At 46.6% G+C, this 21,317-nt stretch overlaps 1 protein-coding gene across 4 annotated transcripts in view; it reads right to left on the bottom strand.

Annotated features, from left to right (window-relative positions):
* zfh2 (Zn finger homeodomain 2) overlaps nucleotides 1–21,317 on the bottom strand; it is a 497,688-nt gene that overhangs the window by 40,563 nt on the left and 435,808 nt on the right. For all 4 annotated transcript variants that reach the window (XM_053770880.2, XM_053770879.2, XM_053770881.2 and 1 more), the window contains exon 2: nucleotides 1,458–4,699. In XM_053770880.2, coding sequence (XP_053626855.1) covers nucleotides 1,458–4,644 — 3,187 coding nt within the window. In that variant the 5' untranslated portion in view covers nucleotides 4,645–4,699. The remainder of the gene's footprint in view (nucleotides 1–1,457; nucleotides 4,700–21,317) is intronic.

Genomic DNA, 21,317 nt, shown 5'->3' with positions numbered 1-21,317 from the left:
GACAGGAGGGTCAGGGGAGACATGATAACGACATATAAAATACTGCGCGGAATAGACGAGGTGGACAAAGACGGGATGTTCCAGAGATGGGACACAGACATAAGAGGTCACAATTGGAAGTTGAAGACTCAGATGAATCAAAGGGATGTTAGGAAGTATTTCTTCAGTCATAGAGTAGCCAGGCCATGGAATAGCCTAGAAAGTGATGTAGTGGAGGCAGGAACCATACATAGTTTTAAGGCGAGGTATGATAGAGCTCATGGGGCAGGGAGAGAGAGGACCTAGTAGCAATCAGCGAAGAGGCGGGGCCAGGAGCTGTGAATCGACCCCTGCAACCACAAATAGGTGAGTACAAATAGGTGAGTACTCACACACACACACACACACACATAGAGGGTTGGTACTAGAAACTAAAAAGGTCTTGCCCCTCTAATCCTTACCATACAGCTGTGACACCAGTCAAGTTGGAAGGACACACGATACACCTTAATTAATGAAACCAGATTATATTTTATCAAAACAGGCTGCGAAAATACGTTATAAGCCATCATTAAAAGTTCACAACACATTACCAAGACCCAGATTCGTTGATAACTTGACAACTGCACGTGAATAAGATACAAGTACCTTTGACATCCGGTAACTAACGAACTAACGCGTACTGTAGGAAAGATCCAGTTAGTGATGTAATAACAACGAAGACGGAACACCACGAGTATTGTTCTCTAGTATAACTACATATAGGTAATCATACAACTACGATGGCGCTGACAGCCGCCCACCTGAAAGTCTGCACCAGTTAACACCATGAAATGAGTGATTCTCTCTCAAGTGACGAAGGAGGCCTTGATGGTGGGTGTGTGTGTGTGTGTGTGTGTGTGTGTGTGTGTGTGTGTGTGTGTGTGTGTGTGTGTGTGTGTGTGTGTGTGTGTGTGTGTGTGTGTGTGTAAGCACATGTGTTCTAGTAAGACACCAAACACCCTGACCAAAACAGGTGTTATCGCTCCTAGTGCCACAGAGTGACAGTAAACAAATCACAGCTAAATAAATACAATAATCTGCAAAATGAAGAACTTAATTACTACTTTTGGAATTTGTATTCGTGAAATACAATATACAAAAAATGCTATATAACTGCTTCTAAAGACAATTTTAATCCTGAATTAGAAAACGAAAAGTGAGCACAAAATAAGACATGATTAAATGTTTTCTGAAATAAAATAAAAGCGAATATAATTTTTTTCCCAATTCCTGAAACAAATTAGAACATGAGCTCTACTCTGCATAATTATTATACTTTAAAATAATTATAACAATTTTAAGAAAAAATCTAATAACTAGTGTTGACTGTGTTACAGTGAGAAAAGTGAAGGGAGATTATAGAAGATATTAGTGACGTGGGTGAGGGTTGCTTGCAATACCTTCCGGGAATTAGTAAAGTGAAATCTTTGACTTACCAGGCGGTGTGTGACGTCCTTCCTCTTCAGATTCTTCCACTTTGAAGATGTCGCCGATATCCTGCTGAGTGCCGCCCTTACCCTCGGCGTGTCGCTGGATCTGGTGCAGCTGCTCCATCTGTAGATGGCGCATGGAGCGGATGTGGTGAAGCATTTGTAGCTTGGCTCGCGTGGCGAAGTTACAGAGGGTGCAGGTGTAGAGACGTCGGTCCTCAGATATAGTGTGTTCCGCTGCGCACAGGTGGCGGAAGAGGACATTGAGCACCTCGTGTCTCTGGTGCGCGGCGTGTAGCTGCAACTTATGCACGCTGTTGGTGTAATACTCGCACAGGTTACACCGCACGTGCATAGGGTTGGTGTTAGACAGGTACTTGAGCTTCCATTCGTTCCGCGGGCCGCCCTCCAAGATGTGGTTGACATGCTGCAGTTTCTGCAGGTGCTTGTCCGTCTTACAGTGCAGCTGGAAGTTGGCTTTGAGGTTGGTCTTGTACGAACACAGCTTGCAGATGTAATTCCCCGCTACTACCAGTAAGACCTCATTCTCGTTGATCTTGGAGCGGTCGAGCTGCAAGTGGAGAGTGAGCTGCTCCAGGGAGTCGGTGGAGAAGACAGAACACACACAGCAGGTGAAGGCGTGGCGAGGGTTGGGTGGTACGGGTTCCGGCGGAGGCTCCAGTGACTCAGGATTTAGACCCAAGTCGAAATGAGGGCCGGGGTGTTCGCCGTGTCCTGGAGGGCCCCCATGACCCAAGGGTCCGCCGTGTCCGGGAGGGACCCCAGGGCCCATAGGGCCACCAGGGGGTAACTGGCCACCTGACATCATTTGGATAAGCAGCGCCTGGTTATAGGCGAGGTCCGCCAAGGCTGCCTCAGGCAAGTGAGGCTTCTCTCCTACACCTAAGCTGGCCATCATAGCGGCTGCAGCGGCCGGGTTACCAGCGTACTGCAACAAGGCCATGTGGTCGAGCTGGCTGCCGCCGCCTCCGCCACCCTGCAGAGCACTCAGCTGCTGCATATGCTTGACGTTCTGCTGCAGCACCATCATGTTGTGAGTATGCTTCTCGCTTGTCATGTGGATACGAAGATTACGTGCAACATTGGTCTCGTAGTTGCAAACGTCGCAGCGCCACACAGGCTTGGGCTTCTGCTGTTGCTGCTGCTGCGTCGGCGCCGGGGTGGTGGACGGCGTGGGGGTCTTAGGCGCAGAATAAATACTACCCGATGGACTCTGTTGTTGAGACGTCAACGACTGTGAGCCCATAGAGCCGTCCATGTTGGGCATGCCACCGTTCTGCAGCTCTTGCATGTTGTTTAAGTGCTTATCGCTCTGCATGTGTATGGAGAGATTGCCTTTGGTAGTTGTGGAGTAGTTGCAGACCTCGCAGCGATAGGGTTTGTAGCCACAGGTGTAGGTCTCTCCTCGGGCGAGTCTCGGGTGCGCCTGGTTAGTGAGGCAGTAAATACAAGTAGACTCGTTCTCCGGGTGCTTCTCTTTCATGTGGATCTCCAGCGTCTCCTGGTACTTGTAATGCCAGTTACACTTGGGACATTTGAGCGTCTTGCAGGAATTTCGGGAATGCATGAACGCCATCTGGCCGCCCAGCTGGCGCGACTGCTGCAGGATGAGGTCACACTTCTCGCAACTTACACCCTGAGGCCGCCCGTTCATGTGCTCGGGGCACGCGCCGATGATGGTTCCTGTGAGCTGTGCCACTGGGGACTGCAGCGGCGAGAAGCTCGTGGGGGACATCGAAGTCACTGGGGACACCGACGCCCGCCCGTTGGCGCCCAGGGCTGAGATGGGGGACTTGCGACTTAGATCTGGCGTCCGTGCAGCAGCCGGGTGCTGAGGGGCAGCGAAAGGATCAGACCGTTGTTGCTGTTGGTGCTGATGATGCTGTTGTTGCTGCTGCTGTTGTTGGTGTTGTTGTTGCTGATGTTGTTGCTGCTGCTGCTGCTGCTGGTGCTGCTGACGGACAAGCTCATAAAAGTCAGGCATTTCACGTTTGACAGCATTGGTACGTTCATCGTCCGTGAGGTCGTGGTGGGCATCGTTGTTGTTATTGTGCACAGCCCTTGCGGGTGAGGGCTGCGGGCTGGGGGAGGTGCCGCTGGGGGCCCCGGAGGGCAACAGGGTGGCCAGCGCGCCCCCGTGCTGGGTACTGCTGCTGCCGCTGCTGCAGTTGTTGCTACCACTGCTGCTGCTGCTGCCGCCGGCACCCGGGGGCGTGACTGGCTCTAGGAACGACACTCGCGGCTCCTTCTCCCGACCCGCGCACTGGATGATGGCCGAGGCGTTCTTGGCCGCCAAAAGGTCCCTCTCCTCATCCAGTAGCACTACACTATGGTCGCCCATCGCATGGGCAATAAAAGATCTAACATATCCAAAAGACAACTTACATACAAAACACATCAATATAGGTTTAACTGGAACTTGCGAGTAGTCTAATAATGGAAGTTTGGTTTTCTCACTGCAACTATCATTTTTGCTATCACTGTCCTTACATTCATTTTCACTGTCTTTATCACCAACGGTAAAGACCCTGTAGTTGTGAACAATGGGAACTTCAGGAACTTTGTTTTCCTGGATTAGCGAGGTGAAGGTTTGACCGTAAAGGGCGGTATAGAAGGCGGGGTTCTTGGTGACGTATATGGCGTTGGCGATGGTGGGGATGGTGGGGGCGGCGGTAGAGGAGAGGGGATGTCTGGGGGAGTCCACGATGGACCCCTCGTGCCTCGGCAGCTCCAGACCCGCCACGCCCTCGTCGTCACTCATCTCAGAGTCGATGATGTACGCCGACCCGTCAGGGTTGTACACGATCTTCCCGTCGAACTTCTCCACATCGCTGGACGACTCGTTGATGGCGTCCTGCGCGGCGGCGGACGCAACACAGTGGTGTCGCGTGTACTGCTCAGCCGACGTAAAGTGCGTGTGGCACGTCATGCACGTCAGGTTGAACGTCGCGGGCGGCGACGGTGCTGACGACGACGAGGAGGTGACGTTGGGTCCCTGCTGCGGGAGGGGCCCTGGGCCCTCCTCGCCCGCCAGGGGGGAGGTAGAGGGGGCGTCCTCGGGACTCATTTCCGGGGGGGCTTGTTGCTGGGGGTGGGTTAAGGTGGGGTCAGGGTGTGGGGGGGCCGGGGGGCATCCCTTCAAAGGTGGCTCTCCCCGCTCCTCTCCTGGCATGGCGGCACGAACACTGCGCCTCCGCTAGTCACAGCCCTCAACCTCCACGCACCATCTGTAAGACAACAACAACAACACCATTAACTCACTACCATGATACCCATATACCTATCACTCACTACCATAATAACCTCACACACCCTTCACTCACTACCATGATACCCCAGACACTCTTCACTCACTACCACGATACCCTCATACATCCTTCACTCACTACCGCAACACCCCATACACCCTTCACCCATTACCGGATGAGGCCTGGTCATAGACCGGGCCGCGGGGGCGTTGACTCCCGGAACTCTCTCCAGGTAAACTTCAGGTAACTACCATGAGACCCCATTCACCCTTCACCCACTACCATGATACCCAAACACACCCTTCACCCACTAGCATGACACCCCAGATACCATGATACACCATACAACCTTCACCCACTACCATGATACCCTCACATACCCTTTACCCACTACCATGATACCCTACACACACCCTTCATTAGCACATACCACTGTAGTACCCAATACTTTACCTCACTAGCATTAATATAACCTTAATAGCCTTATTACTAAACACAATTACTGATACCACTCTTCACTGCACCGTTAAGGGACGACCAGTTATCAACCTTACTTTAGTGAGGTTAATAACAGCGTAACTTCGATATATCTTTGAGCAGAGGCGGGGCCAAAAATTCTATACTGGCGCCGCCGGTATAGAAATTTTGGGCTCTTGGAATTTGGGGGTCTGAGGCCCCCCCTAACTTTGATAGATTTCAAGGTTTCATTTTCCCACAAGCAGCCCTGGGACAGGCATGTCTGGTGCATGCCAGGTCAACCAGACTGTTGCTGCTGGCGGATCATTGGCCCAGTCTAGTTAATGAATCTAGGAAGTACACTAGACATTTTTTTTCTAAAGCCCAGAGATTCCATCCCCGAACCTCAGTTGTGAGAAGCGCGACTCTCACCACACTAGACAGGTGGTATGACCCCAAACACACGGGTTTAGCGCCTCGCATAAAACCTATTTACACTGGCTTGCCGTTATTCTATCCTGAGCAACACAGAACAGATTATTCATTCACTGAGCTATAGTAAATATTAACTATTGCAAATCTTTGTTTTATATTCCCTAACATTATACGTGTGATACTTTTTAACATCAAGATCAAGTCTAACGTAAATCATGTTGTAAGATGTTTGTGTAACGGCACTGTTCACACACACACACACACACACACGCACACACACACACACACACACACACACACACACACACACACACACACACACACACACACACACACACACACGCACACACACACACACACACACACACACACACACGCACACACACACACACACACACAGATCATGGTCCCAGGACCGAAACGTCCTAGCGTATATACATCATGGTGATATATATATATATATACACTCGATGTGTATGTACTGAGAGAAACGGTGCATGTACACTTGAAGGGGCGCATTTCTCAGTGTGTATAACGTATACACTTAACAGTTTTATGGATTAAAATATCTTTAACTGGTGATGAACAGGTGACATAAAAACCATAATTAATACCTCTTTGTGCAGTTGACAAGTCTTGAAGCACAACCAACCAGTCAAGCTGTTTAAGGTTAGGAATACATTACAACAAATAAAATACAGTAGTAAGGATGAAGGCCCCACAGCACCCACACACGATGTAAACATTTAGATATGAACATAAACTCTTCACAATTCCCACAAGATCTCTACCACACACCCGTGATAAAGTGATATAAATCGAACGTGGGAGAAGTGTACAGAAGTTATTAAACAGTTCATAGGGTGAGAGAGAGAGAGAGAGTGGGGGTGAGGGGAGACAAGAAGGCCACCCTAGGAGGTTGTGGGGGTAGTGCAGGAAGGCAGGCAGGCGGGCGGAAGACAGGGCTATCAGATAGCGGAGAGAGCCCCAGAGTGAGCCAGGTGTGGCTACTGCCCTCACTGCCGGGCCGGTGCTCCAGTGATTTTGTTCGCTGATACCGGTTACCTTCCAGGTCCGGTTTAATGAAGGATGGGGAGGGGGAGAAGAATGGAAGGAGGTGTTGGATTTACACCCCTACCAAGCTGCTGACTGTAGAGGACAGGAGGAAGTGTATATATATATATATATATATATATATATATATATATATATATATATATATATATATATATATATATATATATATATGTCGTGCCGAATATGTAAAACTGGTCAATTAGCAAGAACTCATTTAAAATTAAGTCCCGGAATAACCTCCAGGTAACCAGGTATATACCAATGCATCCACGAAACAAGTGGTTGTTAAGTAAATACTAATACTGCGACCAGCTTCCCGGGAAACTAGGTAAATTTATCGATGCCTTAGCCCACTACGCCACCATAGTACAAACTTTAGTTGCCCAGCGAGTACCCTGGGCATGCCGCAACTAACGCGAGCACATTTGTGACCATGGAAAGCTACAAGAACTAATTTCATTCTCCTCCCGTTTGGATACCGGCCTCACGAGCAGTACGTACACATATTAATACATCCACGACATACGCTGCTTTTAAGCAAATAACAATACTGCGACCAGTCATTTACGGGAGACGAGGACAGTGGTTATAAAAAAATATCTAAATTGCCCTCTATTGTAGATTATGATGATGTTGGGATGAAATCTCCCTTGTCCCCTGGATTAAGAGAAAAGGGCAGGAGTCTCGGGGAAGAAAGTTGCTTTAGGAAATTGCAACGGGGGGTGGAGGTGGAATTATATTCCATTAGCAGGGGAAAGTGAGGAGAGAGGAGGGAAGGATGGACAGCCCTAATCACTTAAAACCCCTTAGCTTCTCAACCCTTAGTCCATTTAATTTCTAATTATTTTACAAGTTTAATGAATACGCTATTTTTAAAAAAATCCTGAATAAAGTAAATATGATAATGGGATAGAATACCGACAAGTTGATAAGACACACGTGTATGTTCGGTATAAAGTTACCTGACTGCTATACATGTCTTACTTGTCAACTCCTAAACAAAAAAAGAAAAATTACATATTCCGCCAAACAAAAGAGAAACATATCCAAACGAACGAAAAATTGCCGTAATCAGGTAAGTTTATATTTAATTTAGGCTATAACGTTGTAACGCGTTAGAAAACGAACGTTGCATATACAATATGGGTTGCATATGTTGAAGCTGATGGAACTCCGGGAAAGGGTAAGCCAGTGTGCTAACCACTAGCCCATTAGCTAGTGGCTTGCGTACTGGCTTGCTTGTTTTACCACTGGCTCACCGTGGGTTCGAATCTCGTTCTGTGAATTGTTTATAATGGCGCTGGCACGATTTCGACAGTCAATGATTTTCACTATTGGTAACGTGGATACATGTCAGTGACGAACGTTGTGAGTGACGTGTATATACCTGGAGTATACCTGGAGGGCGTTCCAAGTGTCAACGCCCCCGTGGCCCTGGTCATGACCAGGCCTCATGGATGATAGACCTTGTTGGGTGTGTACCCACGTGTACTTCGAAGGGGAACCCTCTGTAAGAGGAATTCCCGCAGTCGCCGCAGATATTGGTGACTTGTGGTGGTGGCGGCTTGCGGCGGTATCTTACGGCTGCGGCAAGGCACCGTGCTGTGTCCACAGGAGAACCTCAGTCGGGCAACCTCGGTGGCTGGGCGCTACCATCAGACAATAAATCAACCAAGGTAACTACCACGAGAGGAGAGGAGGAGGGGGGAAAGGAAGATACCTGGGGGAGGGGACGATCAGGGAAGAAGACCCGGAGAGGGCAATCAGGGGGCGGGGAGGGAAAGGGAGACAGGTGAGAGATGGGAATGGGGGACTGTAAAGAAGAAATATGAAAATGGGGGGAAGATATAATAAAAAAAGACGACGATAAAGTAGATGTCTAACAGTGAAAGAAATAATATGAAAGGTGGGAGACGAAGAGGAAGAATGTGTGAAATGTGGGAATGATATCTTTTGAAGAGTAGAGAGGTAGGAGAAAGAGGGAGGAGAGAGAGGAGGGAATGACCACACCCGAATATATATAATCACGGGATGGGGAGAGGAGAGGGAGCGGGGAAGGAGAGGGAAGAGGCAGGGAAAAAGGATGGTGGGGAGAGGAACGAAATGGAAATATGAGGCGAAACGAGAAGAGGGGTAAGAGAAACAAGAATGGAAGGAGAGGGGGGGCAATGGTAACAAGAAAGATAGGAGGGGGAGGTAGTGCGAGAAGGAGGTGAGGGAAGGAGGGAGACGTAAAGAGAAAGAGGTGTCGGAGGGGGCAAGGGAAGGGTGAAGAAGGTGAGGGAGGAGTGGAAGGGAGGGGGAAAGAGGCGGAGGGGAAGGGGGAGGTGAGGGAACGAAGACGCGAGTGTAGTCGCGACTTACGTTGTTGGTAAAACAGGTTGCATTCACATTAACAGTAAGGTTCAACTTTCCCATTGCTCGTTTAATACACTGTTTGGAGGTGGCGTGTGTGTTATGTTGTGTTTTATTTGTGTAGTGTTACTATAAGTGTTGTGTTGTGTGTAACTGTGCGTATGGTGTTACTATACGTGTTGTTTTGTGTTACAGTGTAGTGTTACTATACGTATTGTGTTGTGTGTAATGATGTGTGTAGTGTTACTGTAGGTGTTGTGTTGTGTGTAACTGTGTGTATAGTGTTACTATGTGTTGTAACTGTGTGTACAGTGTTACTATGTGTTGTAACTGTGTGTATAGTGTTACTATGTGTTGTAACGATGTGTGCAGTGTTGCTATATGCGTTGTAACGATGTGCGTAGTGTGTGTATGCACCGAGTACAGTGTTGCTAAGAGGGGCTGTGTTAATTGTATTTACATCAACATTACGTGAAGAATTAAAGAAATAAAAACGGATTCAGGCTAACACAGACACCCTCATTAGCATGTAAGCAAAACAAGAACATTCGATCTAATTATACTCATGTGATTAACACGATGAGAGAGCGAATGTGCCATCAGAATGATCCTCATGGCAAGAATCGTGTTACTATACAAAGTTCATGGCAGAACCAGGAAACACAAAAGTAGAACAATGCTCATGGCAGAACCAGACAAAACAAGAGTTGAACAATATTCACGACAAGACCAGACACAACACAGGGAAAGGATCCAAGAAAAACATCAAAACCGACAGAACAGACTCCCAGAAAAGCTGGTCTTGCTTTGCTGTGGAGAGTATCAAGTGTGAGAGTGGAGAGTTCCCCACAGCTCACCAGGATGAACACAGACACTTGGAGAAACTGATGGACAGTAAAAAAATGAAACTGGTATACATTGTTGATAAGTTGACGAATAAGAAACGTGCGGAATACCTGGGTATTTTTATTGCCGAGAACGTTTCCCCTGCACAACAGTCGAAAATAACACTGGAAAGAGTGGTAGTAGCATTTTTGACACGATCAGTCTTTCAGCCTTAGTAGGAGGTGATCAGCACATTAATGGAAGATCACTCACCACCTATGGGACAGATGGCGTCTTCTCGGTGCCCTATACAAACATACCTCAAGTGTGCTATAAGAGAAATCTACCTAACATGGGCCAGTGGACCTGCTGCAGTGCCCCTTCATTCTTACGTTCCCCAATTACTAATAAAGAAAATCGTCCACTAAGATGGTTGATACGTCCACTATTAATGGAAACCGACGCGGAGAGTTAGGCAGCGTCTCTTGCGTTTAGTTGATGGGAACTTCAGATTTTTCTCACTCTTTGTTCTGAATGACCCACACGGATTTAGCATTGAAAATAATTAATAATTCATCCGTTATTATGGAGAGCTAAATAAAGAATATTAAGTTCCTTCTCTGTTGTATTATTAAATGTTAAGATTTTAATATGAAAGGTTCAGATATTGTGATGTTCAACTATTGGCTGAGGCTAAGACAAAAAGCTATTATGCTCCAATAGTCGAGCTTTAAATATATTTCACTGACTAGTAAGGAAACAAATCTGCCGAGAGAATAGCGGATTCTACTTGACAGAATTGTTTATATATATTTTATGGCCAATCAATTACCTGAGAGTTTATATAGTTCACACATGGCATAGAGGGTAGGATGGGTTGTATATAATAAAACATGAAAAACAACCACTGTGGAAAAATAGCGAACTTTCAAGGGGTTTCGTGATTTCTCACATCAAGTGCCTATTATTTTTACAGCTCCCTGATAATGTGAGAAATCACGAACGCGCTTGGAAGTTCGCTATTTTTCACAGTGTTTTGAATATTGTGATATTACCTGTTTACTGTGATTTTGTTGCACAACAAGATATGTACAACGTATCAGCATCCCGGTGAGAGACGTGTCTCTCACCAGAATCTTAGTCCACTGGACTGAGTGCAGTAGTCGGGTAACTGGTGGTGTCAAGGTGTAACTAATTTCGAAACCCTGTAGGATGTAGCCTGTCCTTGGTATTGAGTGTCATTATATAATATGTGCTAGAGTTGGTCTTATGAGTGGCCATTCACACCAATATCTTCATTATATGTCTTCAAGAGGAAACTAGACAAGTGTCTTCACCTGGTGCCAGATGAACCAGACTATGATGGATATGTGGGCCAGCGGGCTACCAACAGCAATAGCCTGGTTGACCAGGCAAGCACCAGACGAGCTTGGTCCAAGGCCGGGCTCCGGGAGTCGAAAAACTCTCGGAACTCATCAAAAGCATCAAAGGTACACCTGAGCGGATAATGTATGGAGCGTTGAAGAAACAAATAACGTCTTTAAGAACTGAGTTTGAAACTATAAAGTTGATAAGATCGTATATAAAAATTCTGGATAATTTGACATAAACCAAGTTGTATCGTGGAAAACCACAGATTCTGAACATTTAAACAGAACGGTAACCAGGAAGGCTGGTCTGGGACCGGGCCGCGAGGACGGTGACCTCCGGAGGCGACTCCAGGTAAACAGCTGGTGAACAAAAGACCTTCATGTTTTTTCTCCTCGGAGAAAAACAACGCAAACAGATCAACAGAGTACTTTCACTATGGGCTACAGCGCCATAGAGAGCTTGCCTGTCTCGCAGTTAGTGAACAGAGGATCAAACGTCCACAACTGCTTACTCTGCTGCGTATAATAATAACAATAATAATAATAATAATAATAATAATAATAATAATAATAATAATAATAATAATAATAATAATAATAATAATAATAAGCGCTACAAGTAGAAGAGCTGCACCCAATCCCTTAAAACATAAGGAAAAAAAAGGGTCCTGCATTAGGCCTACTGGCCTAAGGTTCAGCTAACCAAAAACATTGAAGATTGAGACACTTATGCAGCATATGGGAATCTTTATTCAGGAAACGTTTCACCACACAGTGGCTTCATCAGTCCAATACAAAGAGGAAGGCGTAAGGAGAGGAGGAGTATGAGGTAATCAGTCCCTCAAACTGGAGTCGATGTGTTCAGTCCATCAACTTGTCGGTTTTTCAAACCATTCATCACAAAAACATTGGCACTCGTGTTTCTATCCGTCTTCCTTAAAGCTACATAAAATAATTTTCTTTAATGACACAACTTGACAATGTGTTCCACTCACCTAAAACTTGTGTGGGCTTAACCAGAATGAAATGAATGAAGATGAGAAGGCAATTCAAACACCAGAACTGACTTCATCCACCAAGCTACCTCGAAGATAAAAGCAGGAAAGCAAGCTAAAATAGACGAGGACAACTAAATAAGACGCGAAAGATTGCTACAATAAATAAATGTGTTGGCAAAGAAAGATAAAACGATGACAGGTGCTGATATTGACAGATACAGAGAGACGTATAGGATGAATGTGAGGGAGGATGAGAAGGATGAATTAAAAGGGTAAAGGGAGGAAGGGACAGAGGGACGAAGTGAGTAAGGTAAAAAAGGAATGAGTGGGTAAGAGAAAGGGAAGGAGTGAGGAAGGGAGAGTGAAGAAAGAGAGGGAGGGAAGAGGGAGAGCGCACTCTTAAAGTGTGTCAGTGGACGCATTTAAATTCCATGAATTGCCAATATATAAGCAAAAACAGAATTATGAGCAGCTCGCTTCGATACACCCGCTAAAGAAGTCGCTAAAAAAAGCTGCTGCTGGTGCTGACGGTGCTGCTGCTGCTGACGGTGCTGACGGTGCTGCTGGTGCTACTGCTACTACTGCTGCGGCTGTTGCTGCTGGCTGTGCTGATGGTACTGACAGTACTGTTGTTGCTCTTGACGGTGCTGCTGTTACTGTTGAAGGTGCTGCTTCTACTAATGACGGTGCCGTTGCGCCTGTTACTGCTCCTGGAGGTGCTGCTGCTCCTACTGACTGTGCTGCTGCGGCTGTTGCTGCTGGAGGTGGTGCTGCAGCCGTTACTGCTGGCAGAGCTGTTTTTCCTAGTGACGGTGCTGCTGCTGCTACTACTGACTGTGCTGAGGCTGCTGCTGGCGGCGCTGCAAGCGGTGTTTCAGGGGTGCTGACGCTGCTGCCGCTAGGTCTCGCGACTACCTCACCAATCACCGCTACCGAAATTGTAATCCTCGGCTGCTGAGTCCAACACTGACTCTGCACTCTGGCATTTCCTCGTCGCCACGATGGATCATCCAGTACATGTGATTACATCCGGCTAGCTTTGTATTTTGGAGAGAGGATGTGAGTTACATATCTTTTGAAGGGGGGGGGGGGAAGAGGCGTTCGTCTCGATTCTTAAGATATGTACACAGTATTCCTATCGTTGTTTTGGGAAAGGTGGTTCCTTTTCTGGAGGGGAAAGGGGGTTCCACTCGTTTGTCTTTAGGCAAGGGGGTTTCCACTATTTTGTTTTAAGGTAAGAGGGTTCCACTCGTTTGTTTTAAAGTAAGGAGGTTCCAATCGTTTGCTTTAAAGTAAGGGGGTTTCTCTCGTTAGTTGTAAGATAAGGAGTTTCCATTCGTTTGAAGGTAAGGGGGAGTTCCAATCATTTTAAGGCAAGGGGTTTCATTTATTTTAAGGTATGGGAGGTTGCATTCTTTGTTCATGGGAGGGGGGAAAGAAGGGTTTCCTTCCGTTTTCACTCTTGTAATTTTTATATCTAAATCGCACGCTGTGGACGAAAATAAAGTTTTCTAAGTTGATAAATTACTTCAGTGTTAAAACTCTTGTTAACTAAAGCACATTTAATTACGAGTGTGAAGCTGGGTGTTAATTAGACCAACGTTAATTAAGGAATAATAACGTTTGCTTAGTGTACGTTGTAATATTTTAGCAGCGCGCGCCTTTTAATCTGTAAAGTGTTCAGCGTAATTCTAGAGACTTGAGAGAGTACACCAGGCATTCTTATCCTTACACCCTCGTCTTCCTTATTCCTTATACCTCACAGAGACTTCCCGACTTTTCATCTTTATATACATCTTCCTTGTCCTTTAAACCGCATAGACATTCCCTCACCTTCCTGACTCCTTGCCCTTACACCTCGTCTTTATACCCGTACATATCCCTTACACCTCACTCTTCCTCTGACTCCTTGTCCTAACACCATCTGCTTTATCCCTAACACTTCACAGACCCCTTGACTCCTCATCCTTACACCCTCATCACGCCTCTCCTTACACCCTGTTCCTGATCCTTAACCTACACCTCACAAATCCCCTGACTCCTCATCCTAATCTCCCCTCCCCTCGCTCCACTCCCAATGAGCCAAAGAAGAAAAAGACGAAAAAATGTATTTATTTATCATCATCAGAAAGGAAAATAGAGGAGGGCGCCTTCCCTCCTCCTCCCCCCCCCCTCCCTTTTCTCCCGAAAAAAAAAATACGCGATTTTGGACACAATGAAGTGAGGGGAAGAGCAGAGAGTCAACGTGCCTCCCCTCAAGTGACGCTATCGTCGATAAAACCATTTTCCATAACCCCTCGCTTACCCCCGCACCCCCCCCACAACCACCGCCCTCCCCCTCCACACAGCCACCTTCCCCCCAAACCAAAACTCAAGACACAACCAAGCTTACAACTTCAAAGTACACCATTAACTCCCTCCAACACAGATAGCATAGCACAAATGGTACATCGCGAAAAATAAGGCAATGGTTAGCGAGAAGACATATTGGTAAGTATTTTGATTATTTTTTTTACGTGTGAGTAAGGAGAGCGAGTGTTGGAGATGCCGGGGGGAAGCCGTAGGCAACCCAGCTCGCCTGCGAATCCCTTTACTCTTGACTTCCTCTCCAGTTTATTGCTTCATTCCTTCCCTCCCTCTCCCTCTACTCTCTCCAGCTTCTTAATTAAGAACTACATTAGAAAAAAAAAGGTTGGTGACCTCATATCACTTTACGGCAGCGATTAGATAAGAGGTTGGAGCCTAATCTTTATGAGAGTTGAAGCTCTCTCAGCCGAGGATTCGCAGCAGAAGCTTAAGAGATGATGCGGGGGAAAGAGATATGACTTGGTGAATAATGGCAAGGACGCCTCTCCTCCAACCCGTCAACCCCAAAAACACCCCAATACACATCCCCACCACACGTCCCTCACCCATTCCTACCCGCTAACCACCAATTTACCTCCGAAGAAACATCCTTAAAAAAAAAAAAATGACTCTCACCTATAAGCAAAGACTTCCAAAGGAACATAAACTTCTCTTTCTCAGACTCATAGGAAAACAGTGAAAAAAATTATCGTGTTTCAGCACCCTGGGTTGGCCTCTCTGCGGGTAGCCATCCTGTTGTCATGCCAACACAAATGTTATTAGCCCCTGCGCTTTAAAATGGCCGGGATGTAGGGCGTGTTGCTCCCGTAGAGTTTTTCGAGAGCTGCTCTTCCCTAAGGTACGTGGTCACCTAGTGCTGGTTGTCCTGGGAGGATGGGGTCGAGGCCCTCTGTTCCTGGTAGCGATGATAATTATGTCTTTCCGTGTTTAAATTTGACTGGTGTTGCTGGAAGATTTAGTGTTGGGTTTAAGAATTAACTCTAATGCTTAAAGATGGAGTGTTGTACAAACAACGTTTCGGGGTGTGTAGAGCTTTCATCAAGTTGTAAAAAAGCTCTAACACAGAGCTATAAGTTGTCCCAGTTGAAAATACTGTTGTGCGAGGTGTTTTCTTCAGTACTTTCTTCAGTAAGACATCTGGATTCATTTTCAGAGTTGAATCGTGATATAACAATTACCATTTGAGCTACTGATGGTATTAAGCATGACCATCTTCAGTTATTGATCTTATGTCTCACACCATGGAAAGAAAAACGTAACTTGTGGAAAGAAGAAACGGGACACACACACACACAAAAAAAAAAAAAACTGTAGCTAAAAAAGAAAAAAAAAACCAAGATGAACTTCAGAAACAAAACATACTGAGAGAAGTAACGGAGGTTCGAGCCTGCTCAAGTATTCCTTGTCCTGAATGATCCACAACGATTTAGCACCTTGAATACATAAATTCATCCATGTTTCAAAACATTGGTTACAAAATGGTGCCCCATACATATATATATATATATATATATATATATATATATATATATATATATATATATATATATATATATATATATATATATATATATATATATATATATGGCACCATTTTGTAATTAAACATAGGTGTGAAATTAAGGTGAAAGTGGGAAACAGTAGTGGTGTTTGTACACGGTGTTGTCAACCTTGCTTACAGAAGACTAAACGCTGTCAGGACCTGACGTTGCAGAGTGTCAAGACTGACGTTGTGGTGTGTCAAGACTGGCGTTGTGGTGTGTCAAGATTGGCGTTGTGGTGTGTCAAGTTTGGCGTTGTGTGGTGTCAAGACTGGCGTTGTGTGGTGTCAGGACTGGCGTTGTGTGGTGTCAAGACTGGCGTTGTGTGGTGTCAAGACTGGCGTTGCGGTGTGTCAAGATTGGCGTTGTGGTGTGTCAAGATTGGCGTTGTGGTGTGTCAAGATTGGCGTTGTGTGGTGTCAAGACTGGCGTTGTGTGGTGTCAAGACTGGCGTTGTGTGGTGTCAGACTGGAGTTGTGGTGTGTCAAGACTGACGTTGTGGTGTGTCAAGACTGGCGCTGCGTGGTGTCAAGACTGACGTTGTGTGGTGTCAAGACTTACGTTGTGTGGTGTGAAGACTGGCGTTGTGTAGTGTCAAGACTTACGTTGTGTGGTGTGAAGACTGGCGTTGTGTAGTATCAAGACTTACGGTGTGTGGTGTCAAGACTGGCGTTGTGTGGTGTCAAGACTGACGTTGTGGTGTGTCAAGACTGATGTTGTGTGGTGTCAAGACTGACGTTGTGTGGTGTCAAGACTGACGTTGTGGTGTGTCAAGACTGGTGTTGTGGTGTGTCAAGACTGATGTGTGGTGTCAAGACTGATGTTGTGTGGTGTCAAGATTGGTGTTGTGTGGTGTCAAGACTGGCGTTGTGTGGGTGTCAAGACTGGCGTTGTGTGGTGTCAAGACTGGCGTTGTGTGGTGTCAAGACTGATGTTGTGTGGTGTCAAGACTAACGTTGTGGTGTGTCAAGACTAACGTTGTGGTGTGTCAAGACTGGCGTTATGGTGTGTCAAGACTGGCGTTGTGGTGTGTCAAGACTGACGTTGTGGTGTGTCAAGACTGACGATGTGGTGTGTCAAGACTGACGATGTGGTGTGTCAAGACTGACGATGTGGTGTGTCAAGACTGACGTTGTGGTATGTCAAGACTGACGATGTGGTGTGTCAAGAGTGACGTTGTGGTGTGTCAAGACTGACGTTGTGGTATGTCAAGACTGACGATGTGGTGTGTCAAGACTGACGATGTGGTGTGTCAAGACTGACGATGTGGTGTGTCAAGACTGACGATGTGGTGTGTCAAGACTGACGATGTGGTGTGTCAAGACTGACGATGTGGTGTGTCAAGACTGACGATGTGGTGTGTCAAGACTGACGATGTGGTGTGTCAAGACTGACGATGTGGTGTGTCAAGACTGACGCTGTGTTTGATCAATACTGATAATGAGTGGTAACAGAAATGCTGTTGTTGTTGTTGGTGGTGATGGCGGCGATGTTGATGGTGGTGACGATGATGGTAACGATGGTGGTTGTAGTGGTAGTGACAGTGGTGGTGCTGGTGGTAGTGGTAATGGTTGTGGTGGTGGCCATGACAGTAGTAGTGGTGGTAATGACAGTGGTGATGGTGGTGGTTGTGACAGTGGATGGCGATGGCTGCCATAATGGTAATGATGGTAACGGTCGTTTTCCTCGTCACAACCAAGATGTAGGTGGAGGAGCAGCAGTGATGGTAGTTATGGTGGTAGCAACCATAGTGAAGAAGAGTAACCTTGCCCCATCCATCACCTCGCAACAGCCACCACTATTACCACCCCAACGACCACCATGCCCACCACCATCACCATCATACCCACCACCACCACTACCACCACCATGCCCACCACCACCACCATCATACCCACCACCACCACTACCACCACCATGCCCACCACCACCACCATCATACCCACCACCACCACTACCACCACCATGCCCACCACCACCACCATCATACCCACCACCACCACTACCACCACCATGCCCACCACCACCACCATCACCACCACTACCACTACCACCACCACCACCATCATACCCACCACCACCACTACCACCACCATCACCATCATACCCACCACCACCACTACCACCACCATGCCCACCACCACCACCATCATACCCGCCACCACCACTACCACCACCATGCCCACCACCACCACCATCATACCCGCCACCACCACTACCACCACCATGCCCACCACCACCACCACCATCATGCCCACCAACACCTGCTAGAGTAAGCTTAAACACAAACTGTAACTACGAAAGCATGCCCATGGGTTGGCACACAGGAACACAGGCACAGATAGAAGCTGGAAGAGTATGATTGCTGTGAGGGCAGTGGTGAATGTAGGGGCATGGGCAAATGCGTGGTGGTGGTAGTGGTGGCAGTAGAGCTGGTATTACTGGTGGTAGTTGTAGTAACATGGTAATTAAAAGAAGAACCTAGGTAGTAATTATTCAATGGCATGTCATTAACAGTGACCTTGGGTTTTGTTCTCTCCCTCTTGCTTCCTTCCTCCCTCTACCTATCCTCTCCTCACCGTCCTTCGTACTCTCCTTCCCTATTTCTCAACCTCTTCATTTGCTTTCAATACCTCCCTTTTTTGTGACTCAATTCCTCCCTACCTCCCTGTATTTTCTCTCCCTCTCTATATTTGTTCCTTCATCCTCTTTTTTCTCAGTATCTCTCCCTCCGCACCTCTCTCCTCTTCCTTGCATCTCTCTCTCGGCTTCGCTGCATCTCTCCTTTTCTCCACCTGTGTCCACCTTCGTCCTCGACTGTTACCTATTTCTAAGCTATCCACGTGATCTTCCTTCCTTATTTCGTTCGTTTATCTTGTTTGCTCTTCATGCCAATCACCTTTCCTTCCTTCCTCCCTTCTCCTGTACTCCTACAGGAAGCAGCCAATCCTGTGGCCAGGGATCAAGTAGGATGCCTTGTGGCGCACGCTGTGTGTGTGTGTGTGTGTGTGTGTGTGTGTGTGTGTGTGTGTGTGTGTGTGTGTGTGTGTGTGTGTGTGTTGTGTGTGTGTGTGTGTGTGTGTGTGTGTGTGTGTGTGTGTGTGTGTGTGTGTGTGTGTGATGTGTGTGATGTGTGTGTGTGTGTGTATGTGTGTGTGTGTGTGTGTGTGTGTGTGTGTGCGTAACATCCGCAGCAGACTTAGGACTTCTGCTAGAGATGTTGGTGTTATTGAAGGATGGTGGGAAGGAGTAGGAGAATGCTAATAATGAAAGGGAGAGGAGGAGGAGGAAATACAAGGGATGAAGGGGGTGGATGGATGGAGGCTGCAGTAAAGCTGGGAGGAAAGAAAAGCCCAAGGAAAAAAAAGTGCAGTAAAGAAAAACAAAGGGAAGGAAAGGAATAAAAATACTTGCGAAATAAGGAAATAAGAAACATGGCGGGGATAGGGGGGGGAGAGAAATGAGTAAAACCAAGGATGAGGAACGTGAGAAAATCTGGAAAAAGAGAGGCGGGGAAATTCACCAATTGATGGGCAGCCCCCCCCCCTAAAAAAAAGGATAAGATTTGTAGTTATTCAATAAAGTTGGCCACATCAGCAGTGTGCTGCTACTTTTCTCCAGTGACACCAACAACTAAGGAAGAGGGAAGGAGGGAACCTCCCGTCTTAGAGAATAAAAAAAAAAATTACTCTGACCGGAACAACACACAGATAACCAGCACATAGGAGAAAGAAACTTATGACGACGTTTCGGTCTGACTTACACTATTAACTAGTCACACACAGAATTGTGAAGGTAGGGAGCCAGTATATATATTATTAATACTACCACTACTTCCTTCATTTTATTTTTTTCTTCTCTCTCCTCCTCTCTTTCTCCCATCCCAGTCCTCCACTGCCTTCTTATGTTAGGTCAGGGTTGTCAGGAAACAGGACAAGTGTTCCCTGATGCGGGTCTTAGTCATACGAGTATGATGACCCGCCGCTGGAGCTTTCGGTCATCTGACCGAGGCCTTCCGCTGGTTTACCCCTCCACCCCTGTTGGTAGTGTGAACACCACGAGAACTTTTCACCCCTCAGGCGCTTTTCTTCGTCTCCTGGTGAGTGTTCACCACGAGTTCACCACGAAATTACCTAGTTCGGTATGCGGAGTGTGAGCTGTAGCTCCTGGGCCCGCCTCTTAACAATGAATTGGCGAATGTGATCCTCATCTGTTATTTACTCTTTCTAATTTGTTTTATCGTACTACCATTTATTCTTCTTTCTGTTGTTTCTCGCTTTGTTTACTTGTGTATTTCTTTCAATATTTTGTATGAAATGATCATGTCTCCTCTCTTTCTCCAATCTAATGTTGTGAACTCCGGGTCCCATCGTCTTTTTTTGTACCATTTGTTTCTCAGCTATTTTAACAACCTCATTGTCCGTCTGTGCGGGGTATGAACTCTAGTTCTTGGACTCGCTTCTTGATTTTCATTCAAGTGACGTAAGTTGTTTTACATATACGTTGAAAATCTTCCATGGGGATATTTTTCCGTGCTGTGTGTAGTCCACACCATGTCTCCACTATCACACGTTGAACAAGTTTTTTCCTGATGTTTGTGTGGCTCGGCTTTATGTTAATTGGAAAGAGAAGGATTGTCCCTGTAAGCCTTACATCTGCCTCGGAGTCAGAGAATAAACTGAAGAATGAACGGAGGCTGGAACTGGACGGAGGCTGGAACTGCAGTCCACGCGTGGTCCATACGAGTAGCAGTTCCAGTGTTGTAACCATCCCCCTCTTGTGTGTTCCTCCCTGTAGTAGAGATCTAGTTCACTCATTCTTTCCTTGTAGCTCAATCCTCTTAGTTCCGGCATCATCCCGATGCATACATTTGAATCATTCTCGAGTTTCATCTTATATTTGGCTAGGGACGGGTTCCGCACTGGTGGGTACTCAAGGCTTGCCCACACGCATGTGCTGAAGCGTGTCTTGAAGGATTCAGTGTTTACATTCGTGAAGGCCATTCTTATGTTTGCCATCATAGCATATGCCGCTCATGTCATTCTCTTTATGCACACATCACGGCACAAGTTGTGTGCATATGTACTCACGGAGTTGTTTGTAGGAGCTGATTTTCAGCTTCTGGCCCCGTCACGGGGCCTGGCGTTATTGGTACCAAGCCTCTTAGGCCCTA

This window comes from Cherax quadricarinatus, chromosome 4 (genome assembly GCF_038502225.1).
Source record: "Cherax quadricarinatus isolate ZL_2023a chromosome 4, ASM3850222v1, whole genome shotgun sequence".
In the NCBI taxonomy this organism is placed as follows: domain Eukaryota; kingdom Metazoa; phylum Arthropoda; class Malacostraca; order Decapoda; family Parastacidae; genus Cherax; species Cherax quadricarinatus.
This window is presented reverse-complemented; position numbering and strand designations above follow the sequence as displayed.